General features: G+C 43.8%; 1 protein-coding gene across 5 annotated transcripts in view; it reads right to left on the reverse strand.

Moving 5' to 3' along the window:
• Nucleotides 1–9,295: 9,295 nt before the first annotated feature.
• HOXD4 (homeobox D4) overlaps nucleotides 9,296–16,446 on the reverse strand; it is a 40,571-nt gene continuing 33,420 nt past the window's right edge. For 4 of the 5 annotated variants that reach the window (XM_044669770.1, XM_044669769.1, XM_044669767.1 and 1 more), the window contains 3 exons: nucleotides 15,821–15,847; nucleotides 11,045–13,872; nucleotides 9,296–10,458 (listed from right to left, as the gene is read on the reverse strand). In XM_044669770.1, the coding sequence (XP_044525705.1) occupies nucleotides 10,154–10,458; nucleotides 11,045–11,456 (717 nt within the window). In that variant the 5' untranslated portion in view covers nucleotides 11,457–13,872; nucleotides 15,821–15,847 and the 3' untranslated portion in view covers nucleotides 9,296–10,153. Of the gene's footprint in view, nucleotides 10,459–11,044; nucleotides 14,632–15,820; nucleotides 15,848–16,446 lie in introns of those variants that run through there. The other variant, XM_044669771.1, reaches the window with a different exon arrangement.

A 16,446-nucleotide genomic window follows, 5' to 3' on the forward strand; every position in this document is an offset into this window, starting at 1 on the left:
CTTAGTCTAGTTACTTTGCCGAAGCAGTGAAATGGTGGGAGGAGGGAAAGAGCCAGAATTACCTAAAATCTTTTGTCAAGATGGTAGTCACCAGTGAAACTGCTGGAAGAAAAAATTAAAAACACTCCTTGGCTTATATTATTTGATGGTTTTGAACCTGTTGGGGGAGGGGTGGAGAAGAGAGGTTTTGCTAGCAATTTCATATAAAAAAGAGATATTAATCCAACATCTGAGAAAAAGGAAAGTCCAATCCATGCATGTGGGGAGGTTTAAAGAACAATGCACAGAGGCAACATTGCCACTGAGTTTATTTTAAATACATATAAATCAACCCTCTTGCACCCTGCCCAACAGCCCAAGACAAGGAATTAATATGACATTCCATCTTACTTTGTCAGTGACAGCCTAAGAAAAAGTTTCTTTTTTTTTTTATTTAGTTCATTTTCAGCCTCTTCTCAGAACTACAGATTGACCCCCAAAGCCCTTCCGTCGGCTTTCCCCAACCCCTCCCCTAAATTCATTCCCCTCCCCTCCAAACCCGCCACCCCACCAGCCAGCCTAAGAAGGAGGCGAATGTCTTCTCCTAACCTTTGGGAACCCGGGGAGCTTCCCCACAAAGTGCATCTCATTACGATTAATCATCGTCCTCGATGTATATGTATAAGTGTATATAGGTCTATGCGGGCTGGCTAACAAATTGGCAATAATCAAGATCACAGATTACACAAAATAAATCATATTTAGTATCTCGCTAAAGGCGGCGGCGTGCGGCCCTGTGCTCAAAGGTTTCCATTTGTTTGTCATGCAATTGCTTACCTGGGTCTCAATTTATCATAAACCTGGTCTCCTCAGTCTCAATAAGTGCGCCTGCAGTTGTGAGAATATATCCTTCACCCTTTGTCTGCAGACAATACTGTCCTAAACCTGATCTTGCGGCTTTACAGACATTTCCATATACCCATGCAGACAGTATTCCCGATAGAATGGAACCAGGCTGAGGTTCAACGACCAATAAAGGCAGGAAGGATGGAGTTCGCAATGTGGGATTCAAACCCCTTTCCCAGTGCCATCCGCAGCCCTCCAGCGCTGAGGCTGCCTCGGGTGCTTCTCTATCCCCCACCCCCTCTCCCCTAACCCCCAGTCTGGGTTTGTTTTGATTTCAGAACGTGGCCCTCTATGAATTTGGAGCGAGCCCCAGAAACCCCCTCACGATCGGAAAATACAAGCGCTGCCTTAAAACGCGAAGCATATTTGTTCACGTGATCCCGAGAGCAGATTGTTCTGATTGAAGCTGAAACTTTCACGTTGTCCATCCCCGGAGCACGGGCATGGCTGGGGGGCTGGGGTGGGCTTGGTAGAAGGAGGAGGGTCTCAGGAGGTGGTGGGAGCGCAAGCACCCCGCCTGGCTCCAATCCCCGGGGTGGGGGTGGGGGGAGAGGAGTTAGAGGAGAGCACCTTAAACACCTTGCAACTTTCCGAATGGCCCCGGCTCCCTTTTGAGGGGCAGGAACCAGCTAGCGTGGGGTAGAGGGAGAGAGCCTTCTTTCTCTGGCCACTCAGTTCCAGGTCCCTTGGGCCAAACAGGCCTAGTGGTTTCCAGCGTTTGCAAGACTGTCTCTTCGCGGAGAAATTGAAAGGGGCCAAACAGAGCGGAGCCTTACAGAGCTTGCCCCAAGCCAGCTCGCCTGCGACACAGACCCCCAGCCATTCCGATAGCTTGCATTGTGTTTACTACCGCGCTTCTTTCCCTCTCTCTTCCTTGTGGGTAAAACAAACACATAGGGTATTAATTAATTTGAATGGCAGTTTTGCCAGACCTTGCTGATCAAATAAATGATTAATCCACCACTGGTGGGTTGGGGAGAAGAGAAGAGAGGTTTAATCCTGAGACGGTAGGAGTGGGGGGAAAGGGGAGACGGATCTGCACCCAGAAGCAACCCCAAGAGTGCCTAGATTGAAATGTCTCTTAGAAACACCCTCCCAAGTGCTCTCTCTTTTCTTCTCTTTCCTCCTCTCTTTCTCATTTCACCCATGTTCAGGGGAGAGTTCCTGGTGTAGCAGAGACTGAAGAGCCCTCAAGAAACGCCCAATGTGGGGCTAAGACATTTCGTTCCCTGGGGGTGCGTACGTGTGACTAATGTGTACTGTTTATCTACAGAGATTCTGAACTTCCCAGCCTTCTCCCCGAATATCTTCATCTCCTTTGTTTCGGATTTGCCTGTAGCTGAAGCCCCTAGAGCCAGGGGCAATGGTTGGTGTCTGTCCGCAGGTCCCTTTCCGAGCTCCAGCCCAAGGCCTGACAGTAATATATGGCCTTACCTTCCCAACTAGAAGTGAATTGTAACATTTATCTAAATTACATTGCTTTCTATGACTTTGCAAGTCAGTTATAAAAAGATCGGGTCCAATTATGGAAGGATAATAGGTTCCGTGTAAATAATTGTTAGCCGATTGTTCTTGTTGGCTTGTTTGTTTGTTTTTTTTCTTCCCACGATTTGCTCTCTCTTTTGAGGAGGAAAAAGGGTGGTTTTAAACCACCCACTGAAAAAGGTGTTGTGGACTCTGCCTTTGAAATATAAATACTGGGGGGGAGGGAGGGGTTGACTTTCTGTGGTGTATCATTTTCTGCCAGCCTTTGGCAGTCATACACGAATCTGTGTGCTTATTCACCTAATCACCTATACAGAGACATGTATACGGCATATTTTACAATTCATTTTATACACGTCCACTATACACTGGCTTTATTTATTGTAGACAAAGATATCCAAACATGTGCTGCCTCAGTCCACCTCTTTCTTGCAAGTGCTAATAAATTTCAAATCTGATATCTATATTTCAATGAAAAGTCTTCTCTTCTCGGGGTAAGTGTGTACTTTGCACATGCATACATAATCCGTAAATGAGACAAAGTGGAAAAGGCGCACGAATTTCCTTCCTTCTGCATATTTTTTCCCCATTGGGAAAAACAGTTTCTTACTATGTGGAAATAGAGAAGTAGTCAACAACCAGAACCCGCCGTACCATGCCATTGTGGGGAGGGGGGGAAGGAAAAAAAAATCAAGCAGCCTCTCTTCTTTTGTTTAACTTGATGAACCTTGCCTCAAGTGAGTTTTCTCCGTGGGCTTTCTTTCTAGACCTTGTAGATGGGTCCAAAGCCATCTTCTCACTTTCCCCAAGTCTTTCTGGAGAGGAGCAGGAGCAGCCGGGGAGCAAGTGTTAATCCCTAGTCGGAAAGGGAGGGCAGCTTTGCAGGGAATTTGTCTCAAGGAAAGGATCTAAGACTTCTTCAATCGGAGCATATGTTCATAGAGCAATAAAACGGAAAGATTTACAGTCCTCGCCCGGCCCCCAACAGCCTCGCACCCTTTCAGGAATTACTTACGATGATTTATCACAACAACCCGGGCAATTGTCAAACTGATAAAATATCCCGAGCCCGGTGCCCGAGCAGCCCCGTTCTTGGGAGAGTGGTGGGATGGGGGGGGGGGGGTAGGGTGCCTGGAATCCAACCGGGCATTTTGCAATATTTTCCCCTCTGAACCTAAAAAGGAAAGTCGGGTGGTTAAGGGGAGGGGTAGGGGTGGAGGAGTAGAGGGAAGTAAATCCTCATTGAGAAAAAATACCCAAGCAGCTCCAGAGAAGGACCGAATCTGTGCCTGAGTCACCAGCAAAGCACATAAACATTTGTCATGTTTGAATAATTGAATTAATGTGTTGTTGTTTGAATGTATAATTCATAACGGGGAAAACTTTGTCTCCGTCCTACCAGAAAAAAATAATCCACCAACACACGTATTAAAAGAAAGAAAGAAAAAAGGAAAACACCAACAACCCACGGAAGTCATAAAAACTCCCAGGGAGGTATCTGAAACAAGACTCCAGTGAAGGCTGAATTAAAGGGAATTCCAAAGCACAGACGAGAACTTCGCAGAGCAAAACCTTAGCTTTGCTGGATCGAGAAGTTGCTTCTCTTCCAGCCACCATTTGAACGGTTTAAGAAGAAAAGGGGATGAGTGAAAGGGGGGTGGGGGGTGGAGGTGAAACACCGGGCCCAGGGAGGGAAGCATTGCCTCCCAAAAGAAGATTATTTTAAAAAATAAAAGTTAAAATTATTTGTAGAGAGGACAAAAATCTCATTTTTTGGGGTGTCTCTTTTTCCCCTCTTGTCATTTCATGCTTCCCCCAAATGGACTTTCTATTTCCCAGAGATAGCCAGATCTTCAGGACGAAAGAAAGACGTTTTCTCCTTCGCTTTATTTTCTTTACCCCATTCTGGAAAAATTAAGAGGAAGAGACAGAAAGAAGAGCAAAAAGATGCCTAGCCTTAGTGAGAGTAGCAGTAGTGCCTAGATTGGGGGGGGGGGGGGGAGGTTGAAGCAACTCGGAAATCATTATCTGTTGGTTAAAACCTGCCTTGGGTAAAATTTCAACTCGATTTTATAGCCTTCTATTATGACGCAAAGAAAAATTTACGACCCTCGCTTGAAAAGAGGTCCGGGGCCTTTTCTCACCGGTTTAAGAATAGGCAGCAGATGCCCTGACAGCGAGCATTGTTCCCAGTTACACATAAGCAACCAGTAAATCTAAGCCCCATTTCAGCACACATGCAAACTCCACAGCCTTGCCATTTTCTTTACAACTCTTACTATCGCCAAGCAAAACGTGCGGGTACACACACATGCACACATACAGAGCCTCTGGCCGCTGTGAGCAATTTTTCATAAGTGCAAAGCTTTTCTGAATCAAAGGTCACTATATAAGCCTCTAACAACTTCTCACTGTCGTACGGTTCCAAATCAGGAAGCCAAGGGAACTATTTGTCAACCCCCCTGACAGCTAAGTTCATTAAGGATTTAAATCCGAAGAAATAAAAGTAGTAAAATGTTTACCTACCGAGCTGCTCTTTCTCGCCTGCTACAGAGGGTTAGGTGTGCAGAGAAAGAGTCCGCTCCCTCCCTTTGTATATTATATTCTTGGGATCTCTTCAGTTTTCAAGTCTGATAGAGTCCTTTGCTTGGCAGATTAATGACGAGTCCGTGTTTCTTAAGGGACGTGCTGAATTAATTATTTCGCAAATCACGTGGTCGGGACTTGTAGAAATCTATTCTTATCATCTTCCTTGCACTTTGAAAATTCTCCCCGTTATGAATGGCCCTCCCTAGGCTGCTGGTGATCCCTACGATCGCCCAGTTCAGGGGAAAGGGCTGACAAACATGGCCGTTGGAGGCTGTGTGGAAGGGCTCTGCCTGGGAAGGTCCTGGCTTACTGTACTGTACAGTGAGTGGTGTTTGCTGTTGACTCTGCTTTTCTTCCCCATTCTTTCCTTAACGACTAGTGGTGATATAATATACAGAATTTTATTGATGTATTGGTAGTAACAGGAGGAGCCATTAAACAGAAGACGGTCAAAGTATAATCATAAAATGTGTCTGAATATTTAAACTTATGTCTGTGCACTTATAAATACACATGTACACGCGTCTCTGGCGAGCCCTTCCATATATTAAACACACATGTCTTATTTTAATGCATTGTGTTCACTTCGTGTCTCAAGCAAGCCCCATCTATTTTTGGACTCCTGCCTTGGCTACTCTTCAAGGAAAGGCAAGTCAAATATGAAAAATATCCCCGATAAAAATAGTGCCCGTCACTTTTTATAGCAAGGCGTGTTTATTGTTGTCTATGGAACCGCTATCACAGGGGAGAAGGGAGGGGCAGAGGGCTGGACTGGGCAGTCCCCAAAAAAGTTTAAAGATCCCAAGATTTTTATTCAAACATCTTCTGCTTAAAGTAACTAGTACAACCAAGCCTGCTACTGGTGGGGCTATTTGTTTTGTTCTTTTCGTTTTTTTTAGACAAAATCTAGTCTCTTCTTCTGGTTGTCAATTAACAGCTTGATCTCACCATCCACCTCTGAATCACTGCTCTGTGGGGATCCAAGGTTCAGGAGGAAGGTGAGGGTGGAGAGGAGTGCTTTCCTTATTGTAATCAGGTAGGAAGTCAACCTGGAAACCAGTCCTTTAGCATGAAATTGTCGATTATTGTTCCCAAAAGAAAATAATAGACAATTCCCCGGTAGACTTATTCTAACCTAGAGCTTTCCCCCAACCACAATAGTTCAATCAACTTGATTTGTCAAATTGCTGAAAAGTAATTTGGTGAGGAGGGGTGTCAGGGTGGAAGGTGAGGAAGGGACTTTTTAAAGGTGTACTTTAGACCTCTATTTAAAAAAAAAAAAAAAAAAAGCAAAACTTAAGTAAACCTAGTTTATCTCCCCTGCCCCTCTTATTGTATCATCTTGGGAAATAGCAGGTAAATTAAAAAGTATGCAAACAAGCAAACAAACAAACAAACGATGAGATTTAGCTCTTTCAAGACTTATAAAGACTGCTTCTGTCAAGGCAACAAACAGAATAGGTTTCTCTACACCTTTTATTATTTCAAATATATATGAACAAATTACATCAAAACTACAGGCAACAATTAGTATAAATAATACTTTAATCAGTGGCAGCAAAACCATTGGTAGATTCTATAAAAGCATCTCATGTGAACAGATGTGTTGCTTGACGATGTCATAACAAAAGGCTGCAATATTACAAAGTGGGATGTCTGAGGAGCAGTCTCTTCAAGAAAACATTTCTCTTCCACCTTCAGTCACAGAGCCACCCCCACCAGAGTTAAAAAAAATAAACAAAACAAACACTTCTGGCTCATATTTTCTGGAACAAAATGGAAAAAAATAATAGCAAATGGGCCATGGAGCTCATTTTTGTCTAGCTTCCCTTTCAGCAGGAACACAGATGGAAACTCTCCTGTCGCTCCCTTTGGCTGGAACCACAGAGAGTTTCCTTAGGCCACTGGCCTAGTGTGGCCCTCTTCCAGCAAGCCCAAATGGACCCTTGATCCCAAGATGAATTTAAGAGTTGGTCTGCCCTCACATCCATCCAGTATATATTAACATTTCAAAAGCCCATCACTTGAGCCATACAAGGAAAGTTAAGACATAAACAAAGGGGTTGCTTCCTTGATTAAGTTACTTTCCAGAGTATTAGCCCTAAGTAAGAGAAGGAGTGTTGGCTTTTTTCCAAGAAAACATACTTGTGTGCTTTCTCAGCCAGAGCAAGGGAGAGTTAAGTTAAGCAATTGTGACATTTGGTCGAAAGCTGGGGCTAAGTAACCTGAACTTCCGAGGGGGGGGGGGAGTTCTATGTAGCTGGATGTCATGCAAAATAGACATTTCATGAAAAAGCCTCAATATATTCAGGGATGTGGATTTCAGAGGATAGTGAGAGCAATACCCAATTTGCCTAAGGAAAAACCTTTACAAATGCTGCATCCAAATGGTCTCCATGACAGAAAAAGGAGAGAGAGAGAGAGAGAAGAAAAAGAGAGAGAGAGAGAGAGAGAGAGAGAGAGAGAGAGAGAGAGAGAGAGAGAGAGAAGGGTAGTTAGAGTCCAAAAGGTTAAGGGTTTAGAGGTCAGTCCTCCCGGCTGAAATACAGCTAATCGAATAGAAAATTTGTCCTCTGGATGAACCTGTTTCTGTAATTTAGCCGAACTTCAGTAAAATACCTTTTCAGCTTCTCAACGTGAAGGCGTCAGAAAAAAGACGTCTTTACTATGTATGAACTCTGTGCTTTTTGTCATAGAAACAATGATGCGAATAATGCAGGAATATCCATCTTTAATATCACGACATGTAGATATTCAAGTATTGCCATGTGCAAGTCTGAGAATCAGGCTCACCCCAAGGAGGAACAAAGAGTTGTCTCCAGGATTTAATACAAAAGACCAAGTCTTGGAAAAAAAAACTTTAGAGGAGCCTAATTTCAGCCAAAGAGCTTAAATTAATTAATACCTGCTCCCAGCTTTGGGCATGAACCGTACTGAGAGGCAAGCATATTTCCATCTATTTTAAGATTACCTTTAGAGCCTTCCAAAATGTCTGAAGAAATAACACAATTCCGAGGATCTCTCACCCTAGTCTCTCCTCCCCACCTTCTCCTTCCTTTTAATTCTGTGATAGCTCAAATAATTTTATTTGGCGATTGAATTTTAGGAACCCATGGGGGAGGGTTAAAAAACATAAAAAGCCTGGTTTCTGACCAGCCCAGGAAGAACTTTTCCATTTTCCCACTTAAAGTGTTAGAGTTTAACACACACACACACACACACACACACACACACACACACACACACAAACACGCTTAAAAAATAATAAATCCACAAACCTCTCTTGGCAGAGAAGTATAAGAAAAATGCCAATGAATCCTCTTCCCATGGTTTGAATATTTTTTATGTTACTTTCCCGCGGAACTCAAAGGGAGACAGACAACTTGAAAACTTTAAAAGGTGCATTAGGTCACCCAAGACTAGGACATAAAAGATTTACTTCTATTTAGCAAAAAGACATTTTCTCCCCGCCTGGAACTAACTTCCTTCTATTCTTGACCATTTGATTCAATTTGCTTGCCTTCTTGCTTATTTATTTGGACAGCATTCCCCCAACCCACCCCCAGCCCCAATATGTTTTCCAGATTTCTGGTAAAACAATACTTTGCTAAGCAGACTGGTGTGCAAGGTGAATTGTGCATTGGGAATCGAGTTGGAAGGTAAGAGGATCTCTACAATGGCACCGAAGACTGGAGCTGTTTTGTTTGGTTTCCCCACAATAAAAATGTTTGACCATTTGCTCCTCTTCCCTTTTTAAAAATCCCACAGAAGTGGTTGTGAGCAGAGCGAAGAACCAGTTGTGCAGTCCAAACACATTTTAAAGAAATTGACTTTGGGTCGATATGTTTTCTCTTTCTCTCTCTCTCTCTCTCTCACTCTCTCTCTCTCTCTCTCTCTCTCTCTCTCTCTCTCTCTCTCTCTCTCTCCCTCTCTTTATAAAAATGTTAGGGTATTTCTCCCATACTGGGGGGGGGGGCGGTGGACATGGGGGGGGGGTGGGGAGGAAGAGAGTCCTAAATGTCTGGCAAAGTTGAGAAATCTAAGCCATACTATCTTCTCTATGATTTTCCATAAGAGGGAGCCTTGAGCTTCAGCTCCCCCTGATTAGGATTTTTGGCTTAACGCGTGTTAATATGTGTGCGCTCCTCTAATCGACAAATAAATAAATATGTAAACACAATCTGAAAATAAAATAACCCGTTTCCACTTCTTTCCTAGGTATTTCTTTGGGGGTTTCTGAATATGAGGGGGGGGCTTTAATCACACAGCCACAAGATAGAAGACCCAAGAAGTTCACAAATCCTGTAACCAGCTAGNGGGCGGTGGACATGGGGGGGGGGGTGGGGAGGAAGAGAGTCCTAAATGTCTGGCAAAGTTGAGAAATCTAAGCCATACTATCTTCTCTATGATTTTCCATAAGAGGGAGCCTTGAGCTTCAGCTCCCCCTGATTAGGATTTTTGGCTTAACGCGTGTTAATATGTGTGCGCTCCTCTAATCGACAAATAAATAAATATGTAAACACAATCTGAAAATAAAATAACCCGTTTCCACTTCTTTCCTAGGTATTTCTTTGGGGGTTTCTGAATATGAGGGGGGGGCTTTAATCACACAGCCACAAGATAGAAGACCCAAGAAGTTCACAAATCCTGTAACCAGCTAGACAGCCCTCTGCCCTGAACTCTCCTACATTCTATAAACCCGAAACTGCATGAGGTGGGGGATGAGGGTAGACAGAATATCAAGACTGATACTGGCATAGAATCAAACCTTCACTTTAAAATTGAAAACCGAAAAGATGAAATTTTCATTTGTGTTTAATGACTCGTCAGATTTTTATACTCAGTAGCTCCTTCGATATATAATTATATATACATACATTCACACACACATATATAATTATATATCTCTCTATAATTTTCCCTAAACTTTTCACTTCCTGCCTGGAGAGTTTGGGGGTTGTGCTAGTATGAAGAATGCCAAGGAAGTCTGAAGTACCCTCAGCGAGTCCGCTTTGTACAGCACAAGCACCTTAAAGCAAGCTGACAGCCTGGGGAGGCTTTGCCTGCTCCATGCAGGTTGTGTTTGGATCATGTCAGTTCTACACACAGCACAGTTCAGAAGCAAAGGATGAAATTGGGGGAAGGGATGAGAGAGATTGGATAGGGTTGGGGGTGGGGGGAGATTTCACCTCCTCTATAAAGTCGTCAAGTCAGTGTGATGGTCCTTGGACACGGGCTGTAAATGCTGGTTCGAAGCGGCCGAGGAAGACCTGCCCTTCGTGTTGGGCAGCTTGTGGTCTTTTTTCCATTTCATCCTACGATTCTGAAACCAGATCTTGATCTGGCGTTCAGAGAGACAGAGAGTGTGGGCTATTTCGATCCGACGACGCCTCGTCAGATACCTGTTAAAATGGAATTCCTTTTCCAGTTCTAGGACTTGCTGCCTTGTGTAGGCTGTTCTGGACCGCTTGGGCTCCCCTCCGGTGTAATTAGGATTCACTGGGGGGTGGAAGAAAAGAAATACACATAAATGTAAGCCACACAGGAACAAGTTTGGTATAGTTCAATCTGAGCTTACTCTCCATTATGATTTTTAAACAAACCTCGGGCGCGCGCACTGACGCGCGCGTGCACATACACTCAAGCTTGTCGATGTATGGGGTCGTTAAATAGCCACCACCTTCCCCCCCCCCAAAAAAAGGCCAAACCTCATCAACAACAAAAACTGTGCATTTTGGATTCTCTGCATTTTGTAAATTACGTACCCCCTTCACCTTTAATATGTTCTCCTTCTAAAATGGAGAACCCCCCCCCTTTCCTGATACAACCAAGGAACCACATGGCCAACGGCCTATTTCCTCAGCTATAAAAATTTATGGGGAGAGTAATTGCAGCATCCATTTAACACAGGCTCATGCACACACACACTCACATACACACACATTCGGACATAGTCCACAACTCCTGGCTGGGTCTGGGGAAGCACTCGGGGGTAGCAGCCTCAGGGGTGGTGGAACTGTGGGGTGGGAGTCGGGGGGGGGGGGGCAGGGAGGCAGAGCGACTGGAGCCAGGAAAGGAACCTTACCGGAATTTACATGCACTTTCTTCATCCAGGGGTACACCACAGCGGGCTGTTTGAGGGCCGTCCCGTTGGGAGGTTGCTTGAGGCTGGCCGGCTGGCTGCAGGCCCGGGAACTGGGGATTGGAGGCTGGGGACAATGCTCCCCTTGGCCCGGGTAGTGGCTCGCCGGGCCCGATGGCTCCTGTCCATGACCCCGCGGAGGCACCGTAGAGCCTTGGGCATTGCTACAGCTGAAGGGCTGCTCGCTGTAGTTTGACCGTGGGTAGACTCCCTGATGCTGGAAATCCGAACCCTGAGAGCCACTATAATAGTCTGAGCTCTGCTCGGCTAGGTAGCTATTCTGCAAATATTCCTCACAAGGAGGAAATTTGGGGTCCACATACTTAGAGTTCACCATATACGAACTCATGGCCATTAATTTCTGAAGGTAGAAAATACTAATTTTTCTCGTGTTGTCTTTTTTTCTCCTTCCATAGGGCCCTCCTACTTGCTGTCAACTGAATAAAGTTAGGGGGCCATGTGACCGCCCCAGCCAATGGCGAGGGAGGGAGTTTATCACCGGATTTGTGAGCATCTCATAATTTTCACAAATTTAACTAAATAATATACGTGTAATCAAGTGACTCTTCTCTATGCATTTGGTCTTCCCAGCCAGATGTTAATGTGGTAGGACGATTCATCACTTCCACCCCCATCTCCTTTGCCCCTCAGGTAATCCGAGCTTTTGTTTGAACTGACTTTTCTAACCTTCTATGCCCTTTCCACTAATCCCCCAGAAATCATTCCCTGGCCCTTCGCGTTACTTTTGGTAAATAAAACATCCAGCAAGAATATATAGTCGAGTGCTAGAGGGATTGAGACTGGGGGATGGGGGTGGCATCAAGACATTGGGGAAAACGTGCAGAGGGAGAACTGGGAGAAAGACTCCACGCCCAAAGAAAAGCCATCAAACAGAAGGGGAATATGATATACAATAGATGTGTCTTGGCTTTGTCTCCCCGGGGTCACCCAAAAGTTACCAGAATCTAGTTCGGTTGAATAAAATTAGGCAATCAGTAACTCCGAATGCACTTAGCAGGTCCCCATACAGAAAATTCACACAGAAAGCAGGGGGACTCTTGTTTGTGCTTCGGGTTATCTCCCACCCTCGCCCCCCCACTTCTTTACGATTGAAGTTGCAAGCAGTTAAATCGAAGATTGTGTAACACCATCCCAGGAAAGCATCCCAAATTTAATCATACAAATTTTGTCCCCAGTCCAGCCCTCTGCCTTGAGCAGAAGTGAATCCAAGCCCATACCTCCCGTGCTACTTTCCAGATAATCCAGAAGCTTAAAAAAAAAAAAAAAAAAAAAAAAAGTGGCCACGAAAATTCTTCACACCTAACCTCTTAACTTTTTTTTTTTTTTTTTTTTTTTTTTTTTTTTTTTTTTTTAGCGTCCTCTTTCAGAAGTATTAATTTATCAAACTAGTTTTCAGGTTGTCCAGACCTACCATGTGACTCAGTTTTACAGTGAACAGATTTTTAAAGCTGATCTATAATTCACCAACATCAATCCATATTCCCCATGTCGTAAGGTGTCAGTAAATAAGACAGAGCTAGCATGACTTGGATAAGTCTCCAATAAAGCAGCATGCACTTCATTTCGGATCCCCAGACATTTACACTTTTAACCATTTGTAGAAATGTGAAGTTTTTGCATCGACCATATATTCCCCTAGAATCGAATCTGTGACTATGTAAATACCACACAAATTCGGTTCTACAGGGTATATATAGACAACGTAATAACATTCTGTTCTCATCTACAATGTAATCTGCCAGTCCCACTGCATTTTTCTGATTCATCCTACTTTCTAAATCAAAACTATTCTGCACTGGCCAAAGGCTGCCGCCTCCATTGAAATAATTCTGGACTTTCAGAAGACATCCAGGTAGTCTACAGATTGCTGAAATACCTCTTTAGGACGTAAGGGCAATTTACAGCGACTAATTCAAATATTCTTCCTTCTCTGCCTGAAGGGAAACCTGAGTGGGATTTAGAAGGCTCCACTGGAGCTCTTCTACAGGGAAAAACAAAAACAAAAACAAAGAAATAACAGTAATCATCATCATCATCATCATCATCATCATCATAACCCATCCTGGAGTTGACAGATTTCCACCTACTCCTGGTCATCCTTAAGTAAGTAACATTTTCAGAAAGAAAGCAGACACTATCTGGAGAGATAAGAGGGAATAGAAATGCTTCCAGCAGCCCCTTCCCCCTAGCTGAAATAAATCGCTGTCTTGAAAGCTAAAGTTAGTTTCCAGAAAAAAACAAAACAAAACACAACTGGTTCCGTTTACCTTCGCGTCATTAGAGAGCTTTTCGCTTTTATCCTGTTCAACTTCAGGCAGTAAACCTAGGGTCGAATGCTTTGCTCAGGCAAATGTCCTTAGGTTTAGTGGGGTAGCGTTTATGGTGAAGGGCAGGGTGAGGGGTCATTCGAAATCATTTACAAACATATCACAAAGTTTCATTATTTTTGCTTTGGCGACAGCAGCACACAAGAGTACAAAAGTTCATGAATTGCGCCTGCCTTAACTCTTCACTGCTGTCCGGGGATCAACCCCTCAGTTCTGTTCGGGTTTTCAAGCAGAGAAAGAAGGACACCCAGGAGAATGGATTTCAGAGCAAGAAAGATGGCCCATCCTGGTTGGATTTTTTTTTTCTCTACAGGATCATAAGCTTGAGATTTCTTTCTTTTCTTTTCTTTTCTTTTCTTTCTTTCTTTCTTTCTTTCTTTCTTTCTTTTTTTTTAAATCTTTGAAATAGATAGACACCGGGCCCTAGGGTGGAGATAAGGAGTAAGGGTTAGGAGAGAGAAGCAACTCCTGGTACTCTTTCTCCAGCTCCTACTTGGAGGAAATTTCTTCCCACCCCTCCACCTCCATATCATTTTTGTCAACTAAATATTTGACTTTAGAATCTCTTTGCTTTGCAGCTTTAGGGATTTGGTGGCGATGATCTTTGTACCTAACGCTGCTAAAGAGAGTTTCCCCCCCACCCTCTCACTGAGCTTCTCTGATCTCTTTTAGAGAACAATCTCCAAAATAAAACAAATTATCCGTATTTTGTCTCCTTCACTGGACAACAAGGGTTCTTGATCTCATCCCCCAGAATCGAGAGAGATGGATCCAATGGGCTCAGCAATGGGGAAAATCCCGTACATTTTCATATTTGTGAGACGCTGTGACCTGCATTTCACCTTACTGCACGACTTGCTCAGACAGGTCAAAGCCAGAGAGTTATTGATGAACAAAAGCGTTAAATAGTCACCTCCTGTTCAACTGCCCACACAAACGCTTTTGATCTACCAGGCTTTTTGTGCTCTTGTTCATAATCGGTATGCTAAATGTAGGTTTGGGAGAGGAAAAAAGTGATTCAGAAATATAAGGGGAGCCCAAGCCTCATCTGCCAAGAGCATATCTGCACTTCAGCATGGAGGAAAGCAAGGAAAAGGTTACCTATGAAAGAGAATGTTAGATCTCAGAGCAAAGAGAGCCATTTAACTTCATCAAGGACGTCTTGCAAAAGAGAAGGGAGAAAATCACAGAGCAGAATCTGCAGCGCAAGGATAAGCCTAGCGTGGTGACTGAAAACCTGATTATCAGGAAGGCTGCCTCTTTCTGTGGCATGGGAAATCATATTATACATATACGTATATTTATATATGTATCTATCTATATATATATAGATAGATAGATATATATGATTTCTCTGCTCCGTACGATCAAGAATAGATGTTTAATTAGAAAGATGGGCATGCGTGGAGTACTTATCTTCTGCAGACTTCATTTTGCTCTTAGATAAAAATTAGTACATTTTAAAAGTGAAATCCTAGGTTACCAAGGCTGCATTCTCTTTCCTTTTCTTTAAAACAAACATGCAAACAAACAAACAAAATAAACCTTATCGTCATCTAAATGAAGATTTTTCTAAAGAAGATTTAATTGGAGGCCTCAAATTCTGATGCTTTCACGTGGAATAGCCAACCTCGGGAAGACCAAAACTGCAGCACCCAAGCCCCAGCAGTGGTTGCCCCTACTCTTTTCTGACATTCTATTGGACTGTTCTATCTGGGCCATTCATTTTTCTCAAAGCATTGGGAGAATTTTCAGATGCTCTTTGGAAACTGGATGGTCCCAGTCTACCACCATACCTGCCAGTAACAGCCACCCCGCCCCCTTGGATCTCAAAGTATCTGTAAGGTATCTCCACGCAAAGTCTATGATTCTGTCTTTCATTCTGCAGATGTGTTTCTAAACCAGGAAAGCCCCACGAGAGATACAGGGGAATTCTTTTAGGGAAAAAGAAAGGCAGTTGGGCGTGGGATTGAAGGAGGAGTGGTCGGATTCTGGAAGTCTATGATTTAATTCGGTGATTACAGTGTTCGCACAGGGAGGCGCTGCATCGTTCCAGCATGTTAACAGGGTAACACTGGTAATTAGTTTCAAGTACTTAAAAGAAGTTTAAGATGCCACCTAGCACCTGTGCTGGACGGTAAGTGCTTCGAAGAAAACTCAGCTGCAAGTTTCCATATCACAGGTGATGGCTAAAGAGTCCAGTAATAGCAGGTTCAAACTGGTTCATGCTCCACCACTCCAGGGACCCAAGTAACTCCACTGTACCAGAAGCAAGCTTCATTCCCCCTCCCGGCTCTTTTACTCTTCCAAAAGCATTTAGCAGTTCACATTCAAACTTTGGGAAGGAGGTAGAAACAAAAGGGGTACTTACAGGAGACGTCTTTCCATTGTGTTGAACCTGTTGCAATAAAAACGTGGGTCACTGTTAAATTCCATAAAAAACAAGGTTCTTTTTTTTTCCCCCCAAGGCTGTAGAAAAAAATAGCAAAGGCCTGTCAGGTGACCCACCCAGATAAAAGAATGTCTCCCAAACTGAGGCTGCGGGAACTACAGAGCACCTGAAAGTTTCCCTTCAAGCCAGAACCGCCAGTCTCAATTCGGGTACATGCTGTGCACCAAATTCTGAATACTCTTGGGCTACTGGACCCCCCCTGTCTGGTTTTCCTGCACTGGCTCAAACTCCTTGGAACAAGGTTTCCCCACTGGAGGAGTGGGAAGCGATAAGGCCTTTGTGTGTTCCCTTCTGTGTTTCAGTTGGATCTACTTTGTCCATTCCTGGGAAAGTAGATCCCACAATCTATCCCCGCCTGGGAGATTTCCACCCGGCTCTGAGCCTGGAAGCTGTGGTGCTTTCCTATGAATGCATTCAGATTACTTTAAAATTTACATTTGATGAAAATTTACAATTCCTTTCAGTGCCTTAGAGACCTTCGCCTCTCCATTTTCTGGCAGGATCTGTGTGTGCCCAATTCTACTTAAATTCAACGCCCGAGATCA

This window comes from Gracilinanus agilis, chromosome 3, assembly GCF_016433145.1.
Source record: "Gracilinanus agilis isolate LMUSP501 chromosome 3, AgileGrace, whole genome shotgun sequence".
NCBI lineage: Eukaryota > Metazoa > Chordata > Mammalia > Didelphimorphia > Didelphidae > Gracilinanus > Gracilinanus agilis.